The following is a 21,175-nucleotide window of genomic DNA, read 5'->3' as shown; positions in this document are numbered from 1 at the left end:
TTGCTAGGTAACTGAAAAGTATTCTGAGACAAAACAAGGTGGTTTTTCTGTTGCCAACATAATGTCATTCTAGTCTCCTTCAAACATCAACTTAGAAGTTGGAACTGTATTTGTATTCTGTGGATTGCTTAAAAGCACAGCCTCACAATGCCCCAAGCACTTTTCAAGATGAGCCTATAGTGGAAACATTTTCTTGCTTCAAAGCAAGTTCCAGTTGATTTGCATACTGATCATTAATCTTACACTTCACTGAAGTATCTCCCAGTTCTATAGTGTATGTAGTAAGTGCGTTTTTTTCAGTTCCTTAATTGGAGATATCCTGGCCTTTTAGATAAACACATTCTCTGACCTTGAAAATTTGTATAAGGATCCCAAACTGGGTCACTTACCTGGGGAATGAAGAACTTCCCCCATAAATATATTTTTCACTGTCCAAGGGGATGGATTTAGGAGTCTTGTTTATCTAGCTTTCCCTAGTTCTCTGAACTTTCAGTAAGGTTGTCTCATACCTTAGTTTCACAGCTGCTCTATTCTCTCTTATCAACCATATACATTGTAAGAGTAGGTGGGGTGAGGACAGGAAAAAGTAGCTGAGTCCAAAGGCAGCAGTTTTTGGGTCATGATGTTGGACAGAACACTTGGTTGTAAGCTCCCCAGTTTTAAATCACAAATAGGTTAACAAGAGCCGTTGCTTGTGGCAGCACTGGGCTTCCAGACTGTCTTACACGGATGAACCTTTGTAGCCCAGCAGAGTTTTGCCCTGTGGGAAACAGAACTCAAGGTTAGCACCAAAACTTTCATGAAATCTGCTACTTCATTTTGGATGTTCTGCCTTCAAGCAAAAAGAGAATGGAGATTAAAGATGCTGAGATACATATGAATCATCACACACACACTTCAGGAAAGACATGCTGTCTACTACGGCTCTAGCTTAACACAAGTTTAAAATACCTTTCATTAGTACTTTGAGGTCTTACACAGACATGTATTTGGTTCTATCACCCAACCCCTTCATCTGTCTTTTTATGGAAGCTCTTCTGATCCTGTGAACAGAAAACTGATAATGTAGTAAAAAAGAACTAGAATGGGCCTCCTTTCCAAGTAGCCTTACAGTCACAAGCCTGATGCAGTAATTCATAACCCTTATACAGCAGCTCCTTTCTCTGATCTCTGCTGACACTCTTAGCATTTTAGTTGCAAGAATGACACAATTCCACTCATATCAAATACCAGAAAACTACAAACAGAAACACTACACTTCACTATTAATAATTCACGTCAAATCCACAGCCTAAAAACATTAGTTTGCGTAACAGAGAGAATTCCCAACATTGCTACCTCTGTCCTAAGCTTTTTTCTCCAAACTTTAGTAGTAGTAGATTAAAATTTTTAAAAAAAGGTATTAGGAAACTCATTTAATAAAACAAGTGGCTAAATTAAAGAGGAGATACATTCACATTTTAATTTTGAATTTGCTTACATTTGTCTACCGATACCCCATCCTTAGAAAGCATGTTATGTTACATAAAAAACCCTAACATCAGCATCTTTTCCCTCAAAAATGTTATCATTCTTTCTGTATTTGGGACAACATTTAAAGGCCTTGTTTTGTCCTGTCATTAAAGATTTCTGAGGTGGACTTCCTAAGTGAAAAAAACCCAGGAAAATCTGCAAATTCTGGTTTGGTGGTTTGTTTTTCTTAAAATGATGTATTACATATTTGGTCAGTTACCCCTTGTTGCAGAGGTATCAGTGAACACTTGCTGTTGTTAATGTAGAGAAGCATTCCCTACTTTTTTTTTCACAGAACCAGGCTAAGCTTATAGGACCCAGAAGTTAAAAAAAGAAACCAACCCACCTTATTATTTTTTATATTTAATGCAGCGAGAGATCAGTTTGCCTTCTCTCCTCCTCCCAAGTTGCTTTTCCAAGTAGACTTATGCTTTAAACTGGACCCATTTTGCTCAGCTCAGTACATTAAAAGACAGGGTAAAAAGCAGTTTCAACTTTTAATAAGATGAGAATCAGGGTTGAAAACAATTTAATTATGAAGCCAGTACTCATGGCTGAAACTTTAGCAATCTCTGCAATACAGTAAAATAAAGCAGTTTACCTACCTAGTAACTGAAACACATCCACTCACAGTATTTAAGCTAACTGGTTATGACCAGGGTTAATATAGGTTCACTCTTAGTATTTCTATCTTGTCAGTCACCAGATTTTTCAGTGTAACGGCTTTCATCAGCAGAGGTTCAGAAATCCCCTTTGTAGCTTATTTTATTCACAAAGACACTTCAAAGTTTGTCATAGAACAGAAAGAATTTTCCCAATGGATGACTTTTCAAGCTGAGGAAGAAGGGTACAGTTTTGGTTTTGGACTACAAACAGATGTTTGCTTGTAAATATTTTTACTGTTACAATTTAACATGTATTTTAGGGATGAGGACCTGTTCCTGTGTGAGATTTCCACTGATAGCAATCTATGGCGTGATCTGCTTCTTACATTTAGTAGGAATTTGATCATCTACTTCCACGGAAGAGATCTTACGAGTGCCAGCATTGTTAGAAATACACATAGAATATTAGATACAGTTGGGGAAAGAAGAGAACTTACTCTTCCAGAATATTTTACATAATTTTATAACTTACAACAACTTTATCAGTCTTAGACATTTGTATAGCACCAATCACCAACAGTATTATCACTAAGGCACTGGACTGGTACTCAGCTGACATGGGGTCTATCTCCATATCTGTGGTGAATTTACCATGTGATCATGTTCCTAGCTTTTGTTTTTCCCGGTATGTAATTTTTGACATTGGAAAATAGGATATAATACAAAACATCCTACATAATTTACAGGAATATTGCACCACAACTAGTTACAAGGTGCTCAGATTCTAAAGTGATGAACATTAATATTTCTGTGCATAGATTTACTGGTAAAAGAAAATTATCCTGCAGGTATCAATTATGTGCAACACACTGGAACAGAATTAGCTTCAGTTCCTCTGGAGTTAATGACATACTCTTAAGTTAAATCCTATCCTTGATGCCATGATTCAAAATACTTTTTAGATAAATGAAGATAAGCCCTCAGGGCTCTTCCCTATGACAACTGATCCAGCATGCCTTTGTATGCTTTTGCATCAAAGTTTGCTCCTAACTACTTACGGAGCTCCAGTTTCAGCCTCTAAGGCAGCAGTTCTTGATGCTTTCAGAAGCAGCTGAATCTTTTTTTAGTCTCTAGTGGATTTACCTTTCCACGTTATTAAAAAAAAACAACCACCTTTCAGGAGTTATCACTATTCTGCTGCATCACACTGGCTGCTGAATGTGTGTACTGACGTACAAATTACTAAAAGTTCTTGGGTTGAAATAAGTTACTGCAAATGCACAGTAGCTGATTTTGAAACCACAACATCTCTACAATTTATTATTATTTTTACAAAATACCCAAAGTGATCAGACCATATTGTAGGTTACTGGCTTGCCAAAGGTTATGTTTTAAAATCAAAACCATTTCTGAGTTACAGAAGTGCCAAAAACAATCTTGAACCAGGTTTGTTTGTTGTTTTTGTTATTTTTTTTTAAACCAACCCCCATCCAACAAAACAGTTGTATAACTTAAAACAGAAACAAGAGTTTGTGTTGGAAACGGTTTAAAAACCAACCCACCAAATCATGCTTGAGCAGAAGCCTTGTATGGCAAAGATTTAGCTTAGGGCAATTTAGTGCCAAGATATAGACCCTCTATGGGTTTATAATGGAAATACTGACACAACCTCAACTATAGTGATGCAAATGTGCCCTAAAACACTGTATTTGCTTTTATTAATAAAAGTGGTAGTGTTTACATTTGCAGGTATCTTACACTTCAGCATCATGATGAATACTGAGTAGAATGAGTTAAGTTTTGGCTGTAAGGTCAGAAGTTTCCAAACAGATGAATGAGACAGAAGTGAAAGTCCTCAGTCATTAAAACAAGAAGTTCAAATAAATAAATAAAACAAAACTAGGAAATATGGGTAAGCATTAGGTTGGAATGGTTCAATTAACTGCAAATTATGGCCACTAAATTAGAGACAGAAGAAAACACAGTTACTTATTAAACAGCAAGCATTAAAGCTTTATGTTTTTGTATTTAAAAAAAAAAAAGAAAGCTGTTAAAATAAGACTTGCATTTACCAGGCCACCAAACTGCATGGACTAATAAAGAGACTAACAAAGGCAATACTGAGACATTAAGACACACACACACTCCATACTTGTGCAACTCAACCATATTCAAAAACAATTGCCTTTTTCCTCACTCAAGAAAAAAAAAAATCCCCTAAACATTTCTGTTCATATAAAGCTTTAGATTTCTTAAACTGTTTGTCTTATATAGCTCATTGTTGCTATGTATTCTTCTCATTATCAGAGGAAGAAGCTTATTTATTTTTTTAATGGAGGTGCTTTGTTTCTCTCAGATGAGAGATTACATTCCTCACACCACTACAGGTTTTCCCCATTTATAAATTTGGTGTTTACACCAACTCCTCCTAGGCTTAAAAAGATAAGGGTTGGCACTAAATTAAATATTTTGGCTCCTGTAATTAAAATTAAGGCTCACAATGAACTTCCTTTCCACTATGTGTGTTCCATTTTTACCTAGTGGAAACACCAGCCCTTAACCTACCTACAGGCACTGGATACATTCTTAAATTGCAGGGAGCTATTTTCAGTCATGTTCTCCTACCGTTCTACAAAGTTCAGGTGGCAACTTTCTAAACCTGTGAACAGGAAAGATCATTTTAAAAAGATGAGTAGCAACCATAGCTGAAATTTTTAGACGATTTAAATGTCTTCTAGAAGATCACTAGTAATTTTGAACTAAGAGAGATGGGACAGTAACTCCATCAAATCCCTGCTCTTTACATGACTAGGGGATTAAATTTTCATTTAAGTTTAGCCACAAAAGCAAAGAAAACTGACAATTCTGAACAGTTGCAGTTCTTAGTATTAAAAAGGCATCTGATACCTGAAGCAAATCTAGCTGCACAGACATCACTGACCACACCATAGTTTTAATTTAAACTGGACCTCTTCCCAAAAAAGAAAGTTAACACAGTCTCTTGGGTGGAGGGAAGCTAGTGTGAAAGGCAAAGAGGCAAGTATTTTGGTGTTTGGTTTTTTTGTTTCTTTTGTTTTCCTTTTAAAGTCACTGTAGTAAGATCCAGATCAGTTTAGGGGTGTCAATGAAGGGGGAACAAGGGTGTTTGAGTAATATAGGCTAACACTGTTCTAGATGTGTTATTACAGCTGTAATTTCTGACTCTGTACAAATTGTACACGTAGGTTTAGACACATGAAAAAGTAACACACTCACAGAGACATAAAACACCTAGGTATAAAATATAAAGCAGTGTAGTAGTTACTAAAATTACATGCTCTCTTATTGCTACAGTGATTTTTGCTCTTTTTCTTTTTACTGTACCACATGTTGTTCTAAGCATATAATTTGCATAAATTATTCAAGTTTAAGAAAAATCCACACATCTTCACTTTAAGCTACTTATATAGTTAATATAAAACAAAAAAGGTTCTAAAGTATCTCTTTATTAAAAGAGAAATAAAAATGTCATTTGAAACTGGAATTCAGTGGCCAAATCCAAGGGCAGTGCACACCTTGTCATTCTGGTAGTAGTATGCCCACGCAGCGTAAGTGGAGGTTGGTGGGGTATTTGGCCCAGTCTAGAGATGGTCACCAGACCTGCATGATGCCCTATTGTCTGTTATTGTTCTGGTTTTGTCTTTAGCAAAAAGGACTATGAATGACCAAAGACTAACATTTATAATTTGTAGCAAAATTTGGTTTATGTAGAAACAAGCCATGTTTTGCATTTGGATAGAGATTTAAATGAATTAAAGCTAAAAATTAAAAAGCATGATGCTGCAACATCTGGTCACTTGTTGAAGACCTCACTTTTAAAGTGGTTAAGTTTGCACAATTTGTACTTTTTTCTTTTTTTTTTTTCTTTTTTTCTTTTTTTTTTTACTAAACAGTATTTTTCCTTCTTTTATAAACCAGAAAAACTAAACTACAGATAAATTTTCCCTACCTTGAGCTAATGCTGCAGATAGGGTTGACAAAGCTGTACAGCGCAATCAAACATACTTACATCTTAGCTCATTGTACAGGTACAGCCATAATCAAGGCACAAAGATCTTCTACAAGTTATTTTTTTTCAATAAAGTTGTACAAAATAATACATTTTACAGTCTGTACAAGAATAATAATCCAGCAGTAAAATAAAAAATGAGGGGAGGGAAGAAGAAAAAGAAGGGAAAGACTGTGAGGACTACAGTCCAGATAATGATTTTTATAGCAGACGGGATCATCAGTGGACAAACTGAAAACAGTGTGTGGTTAACTCTTTCTGCAATCACAGGCCATACGCAGTTCAATTCATAAATGTCCATGGTTGTCTTTAGACCACCAAGACTGGTTTTAAAAATACCCTTCTGAAAGGTAGCAGTTGTTTTTTGCACTGTCTAGGTCTGTTGTAGAATTGTCAGTATTTCCGTTCAAAGCCACATTACAGTCAGAGAACCAAACTCAAGTGTCTGTCTTCAAACTTGGTCTGTGACTTGGCACCTTCTTTAGTCTGATGCAGTGAATGATACAAAGTGGAGATCACGGGTTATATGATTATGCCCACAACAGTGCTAAATTACCTAAAGTTTTCTCTCCCCAATTTTTGTTTTATGTTTTAATTTTTTTTATCCCCAATTCTTTCAGGTGCTCCACATTCAGGGCTTTTAATTAATTAGTTTTTATTTCTTTTTTTTTTTTTCTTTTTTGTTAATAACAGTGTTAAGGAATCCTCATGGAAATGGCCTTTTAAGTGTTAGGGGCCATCTCAAACTGTCCGAGGGGTACAGAAGCAAGCTTAGAAGTGCTGCTATTGTCCAGCAAGGAGAAAAAGTTGAGGGGTGCAAATCAATGGGAGATTCAAACAGTTCTCTTCCACCCTATGTGGGCAAGGGTGGTTTTTTTCTTTTTTTTAATAAGGAATAAGGAGTCCAAAACACAGAAAAAAGTGCTCTCCATCACAACAACTCGTATTGGCGAAGGTGCATGCGCTGAATAATGTCCCGACAGTCATTGAAAACCCTCCGGATGTTCTCTGTATCCACTGCACATGTGAAGTGAGGATAGCAATAGTGCCTTCCATCTCCACTTGCTGTGCTGATTCTCTGTTAAAAGCAAGAGATACTGGGTTAAAATAAAACTGACTGGGGAACCCCCATGTTCTCAAAACTCAGATGAATGAAGGTTAAGATATGTGTGAGTTGTGTTTTCAAAGGGTGCAACTAAGTGGCAAAATGCCCACAATTTTTCACACACTCACCTAAAATATGAAATTTAAAATGATCCGAATTATACTGTGAGAAGGTCACTGCATGCTGGGGAATTTCCAAGTTGAACAAGAACTGAAGAAAGTGCTATTATTTATTTGCAGCTTTGATGAATTTAGGCACACAACTCCTACAAAGTTTGCCCATGAAGAAAGTGAGATTTTGCCTCCTTGTACAAGGATTTATCCCCAGTTTACGCTTACAGAAAGCATTCCTCAAAATTTTAGTTCACTCCATTTAAAACAGGTCCACAATTTGATCGTCATGCTCACCATTACAAGTAATTGTAATAATATTTTTTTAAAAAATAAAAATCTATGTCTATTACAGCTTCAGCTGTCTAGTAGTGGGAAAGATCATATGAAAAGAACATTAATATTTTACAAAATGATGCATCTTTTGATTAGTCTTTATCTTTGGAAATAATGCACAGAATAAAAATCTGGCCCCATTACTAACAGCAGGACTTCACTCATCATTCTATTGGAGGTTTCTTAACTCTCACCAATTCTTTTGATATTTAATTATGTACTGTGTCAACAAACAAACACCTGAAGACGGCTGACAGCAGTAAAGCTCTTCAATGTAGCAGTGTTTTATGCAGTGTGGATGTTAAATATAAACAACACAAAACCTGACAGCATTTTGCAAGTATAGAAGGTGTGTAAGAGCTTATATTTGAGAAGAATCATGTAAGAAATACTGAAAGAAACGAAATACTTACAAGAAACTCATCTCTAATAAAATACTTGGCCCTTGTAACTCTGGGATCCTCACCAGGCTCTGGTGTTGCTGATTAATAATAAAATAAGTATCTCATTAAAACATGTTTTTAGATGATAGCGCCTAAAAAATCATAACCTGTTCTGTTTTCTGCTCATATACGATAGAAACATGCTTTGCAAAACTGACTATGAGATAAGACAAACCATAATATATTATATAAACCAGCAAGATTTCAGGAGAACAAAGGAATATCGCAACAGTCATAGTACCAGGGATTTGGCAGGTTAGAAAAATTACTACAGATATGACTAGGGGAAATCCAGAGGACATATTTGTGGTGAGCTGTACTATGGTGTACACCAGCAAAGTAACAGGATTTTGGCATGATTAGTTTATATTAATATATTTCATGTATAAAAGACAGGATTCTTTCATTATTCATACCTAGAATTTACTATTACAGTTTGGCTGAAAGACAATGAAGATTACATCTATGTAGGAGTTTTCAAGTCTTAGCTGAAATTACCAAAAACATTACAAACGTGATTAACAAGGAAATGATGAATTGCTAGTAAAACTTAAAAATCTTACCGTCATCTGGTGTAGTGTAGCGAGCAAATTCTGGAAAGTAGTCTTCAATTTTAGATTTCCCTGCCAAAACTTTCTCTGCTAGCAAATCTTGTTTATTCAGGAAGAGAATTACTGAAATGGTCCGTAGCCACCTATAGAAAAATTGGAACCGAACACTGAGAAGGCACAGATAGGACCATACAGCAAAAATAAATTAACCCAGTTCTGGAGACAACAGCCACATGACAAACTGTAATAATTTTGAAAGGTTCCTTTTTCACTGGAATCCAGTGGTGTAATTCTGGGCATACACACCTGGAGTTTGGTTTCTGTGCTTCTAACGTGGGCAACGAAAGTTGCCCACTTTCTACTGCTAATCCAAACATACCAAATAGGTGAGCGTATCCACTTTTTAGTGTGCTACTCTGTCACTGTTTTAATTACTTTAGCCTCAATATGGCAACTAGTAATTTGTAACTCTCCAGAGTTTTCTTCAATTAGATGAGTGTATTAGACATTAATGTAACAGGTAGGCAGTTGTGATCAAAGACTTGCACTGCCCTGTGAGATGCAAATAACCCAGGCTATGTATGCTGCTGCTGTGGGTTCACCCTGGTGAGCAGCAAAGCACCACACAGCCGCTTGCTCACTTTTCCCCTTTGTGGGACAGATGATGATGAAAGGAAGAGTAAAAGTAAGAAAATCTGAGGGTCAAGATTAAAAAAAATTAAATAATTGTTTAATGAGTAAAGGGTAAGTGGAAGAGAACAGAACAAAACAAGTGATGCAAAGACAATCACTCACCATCTCCCATGAGTAAACCAATACCCAGCAAGATGGCTAACCCCCCTAACCCCCCTCTTTTCCCCTTTATTGCTAAGCATGGTATTTTATGGTACAGAATACCTCTTTGGTTAGTTTGGGTCATCTGCCCACGTGTGTACCCTCCCAACCTATCGCACACCCGCTGTCTGTTCACTGTGGGGGGCAGAGTGAGAAACAGAGAAGCCTTGATGCTCTGCAAACACTGTTCAGCGACAGCTACAACATCAGTGTGTTATCAGTATTGTTTCAGTCAAAAGCTAAAACACAGCAACATAAGAGCTGCCATGAAGAAAATTAACTCTGTCCTAGCCAAACCCAGTACAGAAGTCTTGGCTATAGTGTAAAATAGGATTACTAATTTAAGTGGTATGAACAATGAAACTTCAATTCACAGACCTGTTGTTCCAGATACTCTTGAAGAGGTTTAGTGCTTCTTGAAGCCGATTGGTCTGATTGTCCTCTCGTATAACCATGTTGTAGCTACTGCTCGCCACCACAAATATGATAGCAGTCACATCTAAATCAAGAAATACACATTAGTTAATACCAAACTTTAGAGGAAATATCCAAGAAACCTGAAGTTCAATAAAAAGCTGCCAGACTTTCAGCTTCAATAAAAGAACAGGCTGGAATGCTATTGCTGACAGCTTTCTAAGTACCAGAAATAAAAGTGAAGAAACCATTAAAAATAGTATAGGCAGACTATAGAACAGAAGCTGACAATGACAGAAAATATAGCAAAGAAAGGAACAAAAGCAAGAGAGAGAAACTGAAGAAAGCCAAGAGGAGATTTAAAGAAGATGTAAAAGCTGTAAAGAAATTTAGAAAGCAACTCTGAACTATCAAGAAAGGACAGGGAGGCCCTTGGGGGAAGACCTTGGGACAAATGGCACTTTTGATCATAAAAATAGTGGATTGCTGTGAATTCATGGTTAATTGATCTAGTCCTCCTATAGTGTACTATACTGCTTAGAGGCCCCTATCTCTTTCCTGGGAGATATTCCCAGGGTCACAGAATCCAGAACTCTGTGTTTCTGTGGGGCTGTGCTGCTCCAGACCCCTTACGCTGACTTCCAGGCTCATCTACCTCAGCCATCAACAGCAGAAGAGCTGAGTCAGATCATGAGGTAACAGGAAGAGGAAGGTGCAGAGATAAAACCCAAACAAATCTGTTATTAATAGCACAGAAGAAAATATTGCACAGTAGTTCCACACATACATGAAGTGTTTAGGTGATACTCTGTGATGGTAACCATAGTAAAATATGATGAATTCTAAGTTGCATTCTACTTTATCTATTCTGTAGGATTTCATTGTAGATTTTCTACAAAAAGGTAAGATTTTTGCATAGCTTCATAAATATTTTGTTCAATCAGAAAAGAAAAAAAAAATTTTCACCAACCCTAGCTTTAAGAAAACTTATGTGGAGAAAGTTTTCACATCTAAACAGAGATACAGAGTAAAAGAAACAGCTGTAGTGAAGGTACATGCAATAGTTCAAGGATACACACAAAACTACCTAATCTAAACTGTATGGGAATTAAGAAAATAATCACCTGAACTAAACTAATGGGGACATCAGTGTTGACTCCAGATCTTACAAAATCCCTGCAGATGTTTCAGGTCTTACCCATATCTAGGCTGGTACTATGTTAGCATTCTGAGGAATCTAGCTAATATGCAAGCTACTTAAATGAAGGTATTTATTTATACATCTTCAGTAAGGGCCTTCCCCTTAGGGCTGTTTTTCGCAAAATTGTATTAATATGCATAGTTCCCCAGGAAAGTGAAGATTTATAAACTCCATCATCAACTTTTCTGACAAGGGCATTTTGAGGCTACACTGTGCAGTGCTGTAGTGTATTACGTGCCATATGTGACAATATGTCTGACAAGACAGATGTTCCCAACAATCTCATACTGCATCAATGGGTCGGAGCCGATTCAGAAAGAAGCACCCATACATAACAATGTGGCTGCAATTACACACAAAAAAATGATATTCTGATTTTATGCATATATTAATTATCCTGTAATTGTCTATTTTCTATAGGTATAAACATATGTAAACCATCACTTGGAAGACAAAATATAGCTTGGAATCTAACACTCAAATAGCTGGCAAACAATGCACGAACCCACCACCAAAAAAACCTAATGAAATGAAGAGAGGGAAGTTGAAGAAAATGGACAGGCTCTATTAAGTTATCGAACATGAATTCTTTTCCAGCTACATTCTCCCTAAAGATATTCTAAGCTGTTACAGAAGTTCACGTGTCAAGAAAAATTCCATCCCATATGACTGTTCAGATAATTCTTTATCACGCTACATGGAAAAGAAGATGGCTTTCACACAGTGAGAAAATTAAGATTGGCCATTAAAATTTTGCAGAGAACTATTTGAAAAAAAATCCAAGCATAAGTTCTAATCATACCATTAAAACACTGGATCCATTTTCGGCGTTCATCTCGTTGGCCTCCAACATCAAACATACTAAGAAAAAAACATACATTGAGTCAGAATACATATTGTGTGGGGGCTTTCCTTTTCACCAAGGCAAACAGAAATTTTAGGACTTCTATGTCATAGAACCTAAAAGGAATCGCAAGATTATGAGAACCTGAACAGGTAACAGTCCCCCAACATACGCACACAGAGCTTTCATCACAAAATATAATTATGTTTACTTTCACTACCACCTACACTTGTAGGTAAGAAATTCTGGCACACGTACATCGCAGATTCATTCTCACCCATACAAGATGACATTGAAAAAGGTCCTACAACCAGTCGTTTGCTGAAACAAGTATCACAGATCTAAATTCAACAAGACTAGATTACAACTCAGCAGTTTTTGTTTGGGTCAAGCAATCTTTCTAACCTGGGACAGTAAAGAGAACATGCATTTTCTGTTACTTAGATACGTACAAAGCTTTTGGTCAAATATGTCACTATCAATGAATCAAACACTCAGAAAAGTCATTAGTCAAAATAAGATTTAAAACATTTTGTTCTTTGTGGTTTACATTAAAAGCAGAAAATTGCACACCAATTTGCATTTCTTTTTAAAGCCAGACTACTAAGTTAACAAATCATCAAATACTTGCTTTCTACTAAACATCAACTTGAGAAACACAGTAGTCTCAATGACTGTATGGTAGACTGTCCTCCAATTTACCCTGGTATTTGACTGCATTGTTGTTTGTTTTTTTTTTTAAAAAGAAGGGTGAAGAAAAAAAAAAAAAAAAGAAGAAAAAAAAAAGACAAGGATACTTACTGAAAATTTACTTTATCCACCTGAAACTTGGTTTCAAAAATTCCTGATGTCAAAACTCTGCATCTGAGAAGATCCTAGAGCATAAAGGAAAAGTCACTAATGCAACACTGATACTTTGTAATTCACCACATATCCAGCAACAGAAATAAAAACCTTGTACCCAGTGCTGACAATCTATGCTGTACTGCAAAAACAGGGAACAGTGTTATGAAGCTGCATTTTAAGTTTTAATCTTGAACATGTGCACACACATATGGGTGTGCTCAACTTTTAAAGTACATATAATTTCACAAACAGGTTGTAAGTGCCAAGCTTGGAATAGAAGGAAACATTTACAGGCCACTTAAAGCAAACGCAAGTGTTCACAATAGCACAGACCCATCTCTTGAGATTACACGATGCATCGACAGATTTCAGTGGGATTGTGGCACTAAACAGGATCTTTAAACTACCACCAAATAATTCCCAGCCCCAGAAGATAGATCTCTTCCCCAACTGTTTAGTGCTTGGTTATTAAAAGAAATGTCTAGGTCTCTGAATTTTCTATTTTTTCCTTCAAAGAACCAGGAGTTCAAACACTTAAATCTTTTAAGAACTGGGCTTTTCAAAGATAAAATTTAAAATCTTGTGTAGAGACAAAGATGACAATCAGTAGTTGTGAGCTACAAACAACTGAAATTGTTGTAAGTGCTACAAAATCCTGTTAAAACAGAACTATTGGCTTTTATTTACTATGCACGGCAAAGCAGTGACAGCCATATACAGTGTCTAGTAGGTAACTGATCTAGAAGCCCATTTGCATAGGCTGCAGACTAATAGTCCAAATATAACTTACTACAAAATACCACTTTGATTTCAACTAAAGGTTTTACAATTTGGGGCTTCAGTTTTGGTGTTCTTCACAACAAGTCTAGATAGCAGATAAATTGTAACATTTGCAGGAGACCCCTAGCCTCTGATGCAAAACTGATACTTGCTTTAAAGTTTCGTATCTGAAAATTAGTTGCTCCAAATTTCAAATATAATAATCTATATTTTTAATATTTTGTTTCTTGTAAATAGAATTATTTCAGTAATAAGAAAGCCTTATTTACAAAAATAATATCAGATTTAAAAAATGATGAATGATGAATTTATTCCTGAACTATTTTAAAGGATACAAACTGCTTTCTCCTCATGAATACTCTCTGCAGAAGTTTTGGGACATTAATATGTTTTTCGGTTATTTATCCTATAAAAGTATGCTAGATGCTTAACTGCATTATTTATGGGCAGAAAGTTAGGAATATACATGTGATTTTGGATTAGGGATTTGGTCCTAAAAAGATCCTCAGATTTGCTGTAACAAAATAAAAGCTACTATTCTTACTCTGATAAAAAAATAAAAACTCATAACAAGGTTATTTTTACAAAATCTGGTTTACAGTGGGAGCCAGTGGGCTAAGAACATACAAACCAACTTTGCATCAAAGAAAGTGCATGACAGTTATTCAGCAAGGATTTAAAACATTATAAATCATTCATTCAAATGGATATTTGAGTGTTAGTGTCACAGACGCATGATTTAAGTCTTGAATCTAGGCAGATTTTAATTTCACCGTACATTTACATGTATAAACTTAATCTCAATCCAAATGACAAAGTAATTTTTACTGCAATACTAAATATGTACAGTATGTGGTAATACCTGTATTAGTGCCACAAATGGCAATTAGAAAACTAATGAGATGGTTATCCTCAGAGATGGAGGGGGCAGATAAACTGTGTAATTTCTTAATGAAACTTTCCTTACCTGGTCAGACGGTGTATACTCATTTTGTTTGACTATGTCAATCTTGTCTAGAAAACTGGGGAGAAGAAAGAAAGAAAGAGTAACTTTCCAGTCTCAAATTAGACAAACTATCTAATGCTTTAGTAACTGACGTTCCCAGATAAGATTTGTTATATTTTAGTACAGTCAGATTCTCAAAACGCCGAATACACTTAAATTGCTCAACGTACGTGCGCTAGTATGTAAAACATGCATTTCCTAGCACCACCCAGCAGAGGGCCAAATCCACAGTTTTATTAATCAGGTCTAGTAATCTTATTCCAACTCCCTCCCATTCTGCTCCGTCCACTAACAAACATACAAGTAGTTTAATTTAGGTGATTGATTTGTATAAATTTTACAATATAATCTGCTACTGCTAACAGTAAAACAATGACTCAAATAATAATCTTTCAGGAAAATTACATGTAGGCAGTTTATTTTTTTTTAAAAATTGTTACTATAATTCTTTTAATAAATGAAAACCCTAAACCAATTTCCTTACAAGTTTAGTTAAGCGAGAAGGAATACTGATTTTTCTGTCAACTGCTGGTACCAGTTTTTCAGTTTACTTTCTGGAGAAGTAGCAGCAGAAGGCCAAATGGGTACAAAAGGATATATTTTATACAATTTCATTAGGCATTAGCTAAAGAGGATATCCTGGCATTTAAAAAATGTTTTTACCAATTAACTGTAACTTCCTAATTTTCTTTCACTTCAACTCAAAGAGCAAAAATCTCAAGGAACCAATTTGTTTAACTCTGTTTTATTGTGGTGTTACTGTGAGACTTGAAGACGTCACAAATCAGCAGCTTCAGGATGTAGGTTTTATGCTATTCGCACCCCCAATCACACTGTCCGACACCAAGGATGCAGCAGGGCTACACCATGGCTCAGACATCGTCCATTTCAGTATTATTAGGAGATCTAGCAATGCTTCTACAATTAAATTTACTTGTAACATTAATGATTAATCACAGTCTTAAAATCAATATACTTTAAGTCTCCTTTTCAGTTCCTGTGCATGAATTTTCTTTACAAAGCAGAAATCACAAGGAAAAGGTGAGTTTTCCCTTCCAGTCCCTACACATTGCTAAGTATGCTGGAAGTGCATTAACTACAGTCGCAGGCAACAATTTAAAAGGGGGAAAAGGTAGCCACGTTCCAGATTCACAAATTGGAAACCAAACCCTCGTTAAAATCAGTAAGGGTCTTAGCCCTCAGTTTCAGCCCCTGCTTCCCAACTGACTGTCTAAAACTTTCTAATAAAGGGCAGGGGAAGGAGGAAAAACAACTGTATCTTAACAGCAGCTTCAGTGTAATGCCCTTTTCATCAGGAACTAGATGACCATCTTGTTTCAGAGACAAATGAAAAGTAATTTTTGTTTAGTCTGAATTACAGGATTTTAAATGTATCTCAGTAAACATGCCACTAAAAATATGAGACAAAGTGTAAAGATCAATTTCTATCATTAAAGGTGACGTGGAGACATATACAAGAATAAAATTGATGACAAATTGTGTTCTGCAATTTGCAAGCTGGATTTTTTCCACATCTCTTCCAGGCTGTTAAGCAATTTTATTTTTCTTTTTTTTAATCCAAAGGAAAAGAAGTAAAGCTCTTTGTTCAGTACACAGAGGATGTTAAATACGTACAACAATCATGAATTCCAACTAGTACAAGTGTTGTCCCATTATATTCTCCCCTAAAACCAGTTCCAGAATCACGTGGCAATTTCACAAGTTGGAGGATGTTTGAAAAACGTTCAGAACGTGACACGTTCACAAAGATATAAAGGTGAGTACTACAATGACCCAGCCTTTCTGTACTGTTTATCCAAGCATAACATTTTATCCAAGGTTCCGCAAGAGGTGGATTTTTGGGTTTGGGTGTTATTCTTTTGTTTTGTTTTTAAACACTCTGCTAATAAGCTTAATGGATTTTGGAAACTGACAATTAGAAAATAACAACAAGATATTGCTAAAACCTGGAACTGAAAGTACAAACCTCTTACTGTTGTTTATGCAGACTATTTTTAGGCCTATGATTTCCTTGAAAAACATCAGCCACATAGGAGCAGCAGTACTGTACTTGAGATGAATTCCAATAGCAATGTTCATGCCAGGTAAAACAAGTTCGAATGGAATAAACATTTCTTCTTCCCCCAAAACAAGTTCCAACATTCAGTAACATCTGATACTCGTAACAATACTCATTCAAGAAGAAAGCCTTTCACTGCGTGATAGCTACCAGAAAACCTACCCTGTTTCCAGTTACATTTTAGGGAAAATGGAGCAAAGCAATACGTTAAATGAAGATTTCCTCCTGTGCATGTGCCTTTTCACAGAAAGTTGCTCTAGCAACTTTACAAAGGGTTAAAGACTTTAAAAACCAGTTTGATTTTTCCTCAAACATAAAAAAAAGGGATTATTCTTTCAGCCGGTAACAGAAAAATAAATGTGCCTGTAAGGAGGAAAGAGTAGCAGAAACTCAATCTAGTTTGATACACTTAAAATAAGGAGCAACAGTCCGAGCATGAGAATTCAGAAAAGATCAAATCACTATGTTCAGACTTCTAAGTCAATATTAGTCAAGACCAAATAATTTATCCAGTAAATTAAACTAATAATCAAGTGAGATGAGAACAAAGTCTGACTCAAAATAAAAACAAATTTACCATCATTAATTTCTATTTTTAATTCTTGTTATGCTCTACCCAAAACACAGTACACTTCAGTACTACTTTGTGTGCTGAATTCACTGCTGTTATAGATCGTTCTAAGTCTACTGGAGATATGCCCATCTACTATGTCAGCAATTAATTTCACAGGGAGAAAGAAAAGTGACCTCGGTGAAATAATTCAAATAAAACTGTCAAACCACGAAACCAAATTTTATACTGCAAGCAAGTCTTGCACCAAGTTACAAAGTCATTTTTTTCTTCTGTAAAATTTTCCCAGAGATTATATGGGAAAGCTATTTTCCAGAAAGCAAATCATTCATTCAGCATCGCTGCCAGTTCTCACTTCGGGCCATATTCTGGACGTATAAAGCACTTTTGCCTGTGTTACAAAACATCGATACAGCTATGACCCGGGGGGTGGTGGTGGGAAGACTTTAGGTCATTAGCAACACTGGAGAAGAAGCATCTCTAGGACAGCAGTACATGTGTCCCTGAGGTATAAATAAAAATTTTGAACAATCTGAAATATAAAATGTGCTTTATTTTTGGGTCACTTTCTTCAGCTTCAGGAAGGAAAAAACACATGTGAAATGTTTTAAACAGATCTTTGTGAAGAATCAAATGTCTTTAATTTTAAGGCGTATACTAAGGAGTCTTCATAGAGACACACACATCTTTCCTTAACTCCTGCAACTCAAAATGTCACACACATATCTCAAGTTCTTTCCAAATTTTTAATAAGCCTACTGTGTCAAAACCATGTCCCGTTTTTCACATCAAGATATATACCAGTTACTGATTTATTCTGGAGTGCTTTCACGCAGAAAGAGTTGGTTTATCCCTACGTGGGGGGAATTTCCTGAATGAACAATGCTGCTGCCAGACTAAGAACTGCAGCCTGCACTCATTTTTCCCTGCTGAAAAGGTAAGTAACACATTAAATCTTACACCTCAAGGAACAACACAACTTCATCATTTTGGGAAGAATGTGGAGGGGGGAATCAGACTGCCTTTCCTTGAGCGTTTCCTGACAGTCTTTTCAATAAACAGTAACTTGAAATTCTACTCTTTGTGATCTGATGAAATGGTTGGCAGACGAAAAATATTTTTTGCTTTGTGAAGAGCAGCTTTTTTTTTCAGTCTAGAATAACACTGGAAAGGTCTCTTCAAACTGACAAGACACCTATATTTGAAGAGTGTTATTTCCATCAGATTTTTTTCTTTTTTGTCAAGTCATAACCTGGATTTGTACAAAAAATGTCTCTCTTAAAACACATTAAGATCTCACCTTTAGTGTCAGTAAGACACTGCAAATCAAGAATTCAGAACTTCAATCCGAACGAAATACAGCATTTGTTTATAACTTACAACCCTCAACAGGAATACTAGAACTCTGTATTTGTGAAGTTTCTTGCCTCTGAAAGCCTCGAGGTATTTTACAGATAGTGAATCATACTCACAACTCCTGCCTGCCTTCATTGATGCTGCATTTCCAACCCCTGCCATTGCATCCTGAAATGCACACCTTATCAACCCTATTTTAAAGGCAGGCACACAGGGAATAAGTTAATTGCCCAGAGTCCCTTGAGTCTGTGGAAACAGAATTTTCATTTCCTCTGTCATGCGTGTGTTTATATAAAGATATTACTAAGAATTAACCAGAATATTACTAAGAATTATCAAGATTTTACTAAGAATTAAAGTTGTATTTACCCTCATCACCTCTAAAATAGTTTTTAGAACTCAGATTTCTATGTCCAAAAAGAAATTAATATTTGTTTACTGATCTTCCTATAGACCAAACTGTGCAAGTGCCCAGCAGATTTTTATTTATTTATCTATCTACACCCTATCAGGACTACAAAACTAACTCAAAGCTCTCTCAAGTAATTTTAAACTGAAATTTAACTCAACATTAATAGTGTTTATAAACAAGAGTGTATTTTTTATTTCTCAGAGCAGACAATGCTTTACTTTTACTTTACTCTCTTTTTAGTCCTTGCCATAAACCTTTATGTTAATAACAGCTTCTTAACAGCTAAACAGTTAACTATTTGATAATTCTTTTCTTTAGCTATGCTGTGTATGCTGAAGCCAGAGTCACAGGATCAGTACAAAGACATAATACTCTCTTTAAAAGGGTATTTGAGCTGAGAAAGACATGATGTACGTATTCTAACACAGTTTAAAAACATGTTAACACAGAAGAGTTTTCCAAACCCTGAAAAGCCCAGTCTGTTACAGTCTCAAAACCATGGCTTCCCACGCAGGCCAATACTCTGACAATAACTCCAGGGCATGGGGGTTATTTTCAGTTGCAAGCATGCATGTACACATCGACTGTCCCTCAAGCCTGTCTGCTTCTGTTCTTGGGAGCAAGCAGAATATTGAGGGGGGGGAATTCCTATTCCTTAAACTGGTGATAAAGATTTCTTTTACATTTCAGCGAGTTTGTTTTGCAAGAGAGGCAGAAGAGCAGGCAAAACTATAGGAATGATGCAAATAAAATCTGCTAGTATTTGTAGTATCTTGCAAACACGGACAGTACACGAAACCAAACTTGTCGTGTTTTTCCTCAAAATGAAGTTAAAAAATAAAATTAGGGCATTAGTAGACTGGTTTTTGTTTGTTTTTAAAGATATACTGATATTTTCTATGATGTGTGTGAAGGTGGAGCTTTTACTGTTAAGATGGTCACACAACACGTGCTACAAACATGTTACTGGACAATTAAAAATATTCAGAAAGGCACAGTTCTTTTCTCCCCTAAACAAAACTAGATAAAGAAAATTCCATCAAAACCTCTGCAATTACTTTAACTATTTATCAAAGAAAATTGAGGATAAAACCCCCAAACCTTCAGAAAAAGGCACACAGGGACAGTACTGTAACAAATATTATTGGTATAATTATGAGAACACTACATTGCATGTAAACACATCTCATATGCAGTGTTCCTGTAACAGAATTCTGCATGTCAGTTCTCAGACATAAGGACCTCATTCAAAACCAGATTTATATTGTAAATGAACTTAAAAATGTTGAATTGAACAGAAATAAAACAAAAGACAACTCTTTAGAAAACTTTCCCACAAAGCTGCAAATATTTTCTTTAATTTCAAATTTCAAGTCAAACAGTTGTTAATGATTTCTTCATCGAAGTAGCAAGTCAAACAAAGATTTAAAACCAGGCTAAAGCTCAGAATTTAATTATAGATAGTATTAATGTGTACATATCCCAGAAAAGTGATTTTGAGAGCGGCCCCAGCCGTAATTACAGAAGAACCTCGCAGCATTCCAGCCACTTGGAGGCGGAGGGGCACCATGGGTTTAATTTTGTAGCAAATAATGAGAAAGCTGAAAAGTATGACTCCATATATTTGGAATCATCTTGTGGTAATCAAGGTTACAGTTCCTTATATGGTGTGGAGAACATGAAGCACACACAAAAAATAGAATATTAAAACTACGGGGTATAAAGAACTGCAACTATTGCAAAACCCCCTAAACGTACCCTATCAGGCAGCAAAGCCCCCTTACTTTTGTGTTACCATGAAATACAAACCTTGCCCTAAAAACAAGGTTGGTTACGCACCCGGCTTCCTCAACTGCGTAATTAAAAAAGCGTAATCTGCTGTGAGGCCGTGAGGCATGAATGAATTTTGGACAAATCCAGCAGAAGGCAAATCACCCCTTCAAAAACTGCTAGTGATCAAAAAGAGAAATGGGGAAAAGGTAGGAGAAAAAGAAAAATATATTTAAAGAAGTTGTAGTTGTCTCTCCCCCCCCCCCCCCCCCCCCCCCCCAGCCTGTCTAAAGTTAGTCTGGCTTAGAGGATGCACTAACTTTCCCAATCAGTTTTACATTACAGCACAAG

At 36.1% G+C, this 21,175-nt stretch overlaps 1 protein-coding gene across 3 annotated transcripts in view; it reads right to left on the bottom strand.

Annotated features, from left to right (window-relative positions):
- Nucleotides 1–1,448: 1,448 nt before the first annotated feature.
- The window catches only part of GNAS (GNAS complex locus), a 163,179-nt gene continuing 143,452 nt past the window's right edge, over nt 1,449–21,175 (bottom strand). For all 3 annotated transcript variants that reach the window (XM_074920589.1, XM_074920591.1, XM_074920590.1), the window contains 7 exons: nt 14,597–14,651; nt 12,805–12,878; nt 11,962–12,020; nt 9,923–10,043; nt 8,723–8,853; nt 8,130–8,197; nt 1,449–7,243 (listed from right to left, as the gene is read on the bottom strand). In XM_074920589.1, coding sequence (XP_074776690.1) covers nt 7,097–7,243; nt 8,130–8,197; nt 8,723–8,853; nt 9,923–10,043; nt 11,962–12,020; nt 12,805–12,878; nt 14,597–14,651 — 655 coding nt within the window. In that variant the 3' untranslated portion in view covers nt 1,449–7,096. The remainder of the gene's footprint in view (nt 7,244–8,129; nt 8,198–8,722; nt 8,854–9,922; nt 10,044–11,961; nt 12,021–12,804; nt 12,879–14,596; nt 14,652–21,175) is intronic.

Source organism: Athene noctua, chromosome 16 (assembly GCF_965140245.1).
Source record: "Athene noctua chromosome 16, bAthNoc1.hap1.1, whole genome shotgun sequence".
Classification (NCBI taxonomy): domain Eukaryota; kingdom Metazoa; phylum Chordata; class Aves; order Strigiformes; family Strigidae; genus Athene; species Athene noctua.
The sequence above is the reverse complement of the archived record's forward strand: the minus strand, read 5'-3'. Positions and strand labels throughout refer to the sequence as shown.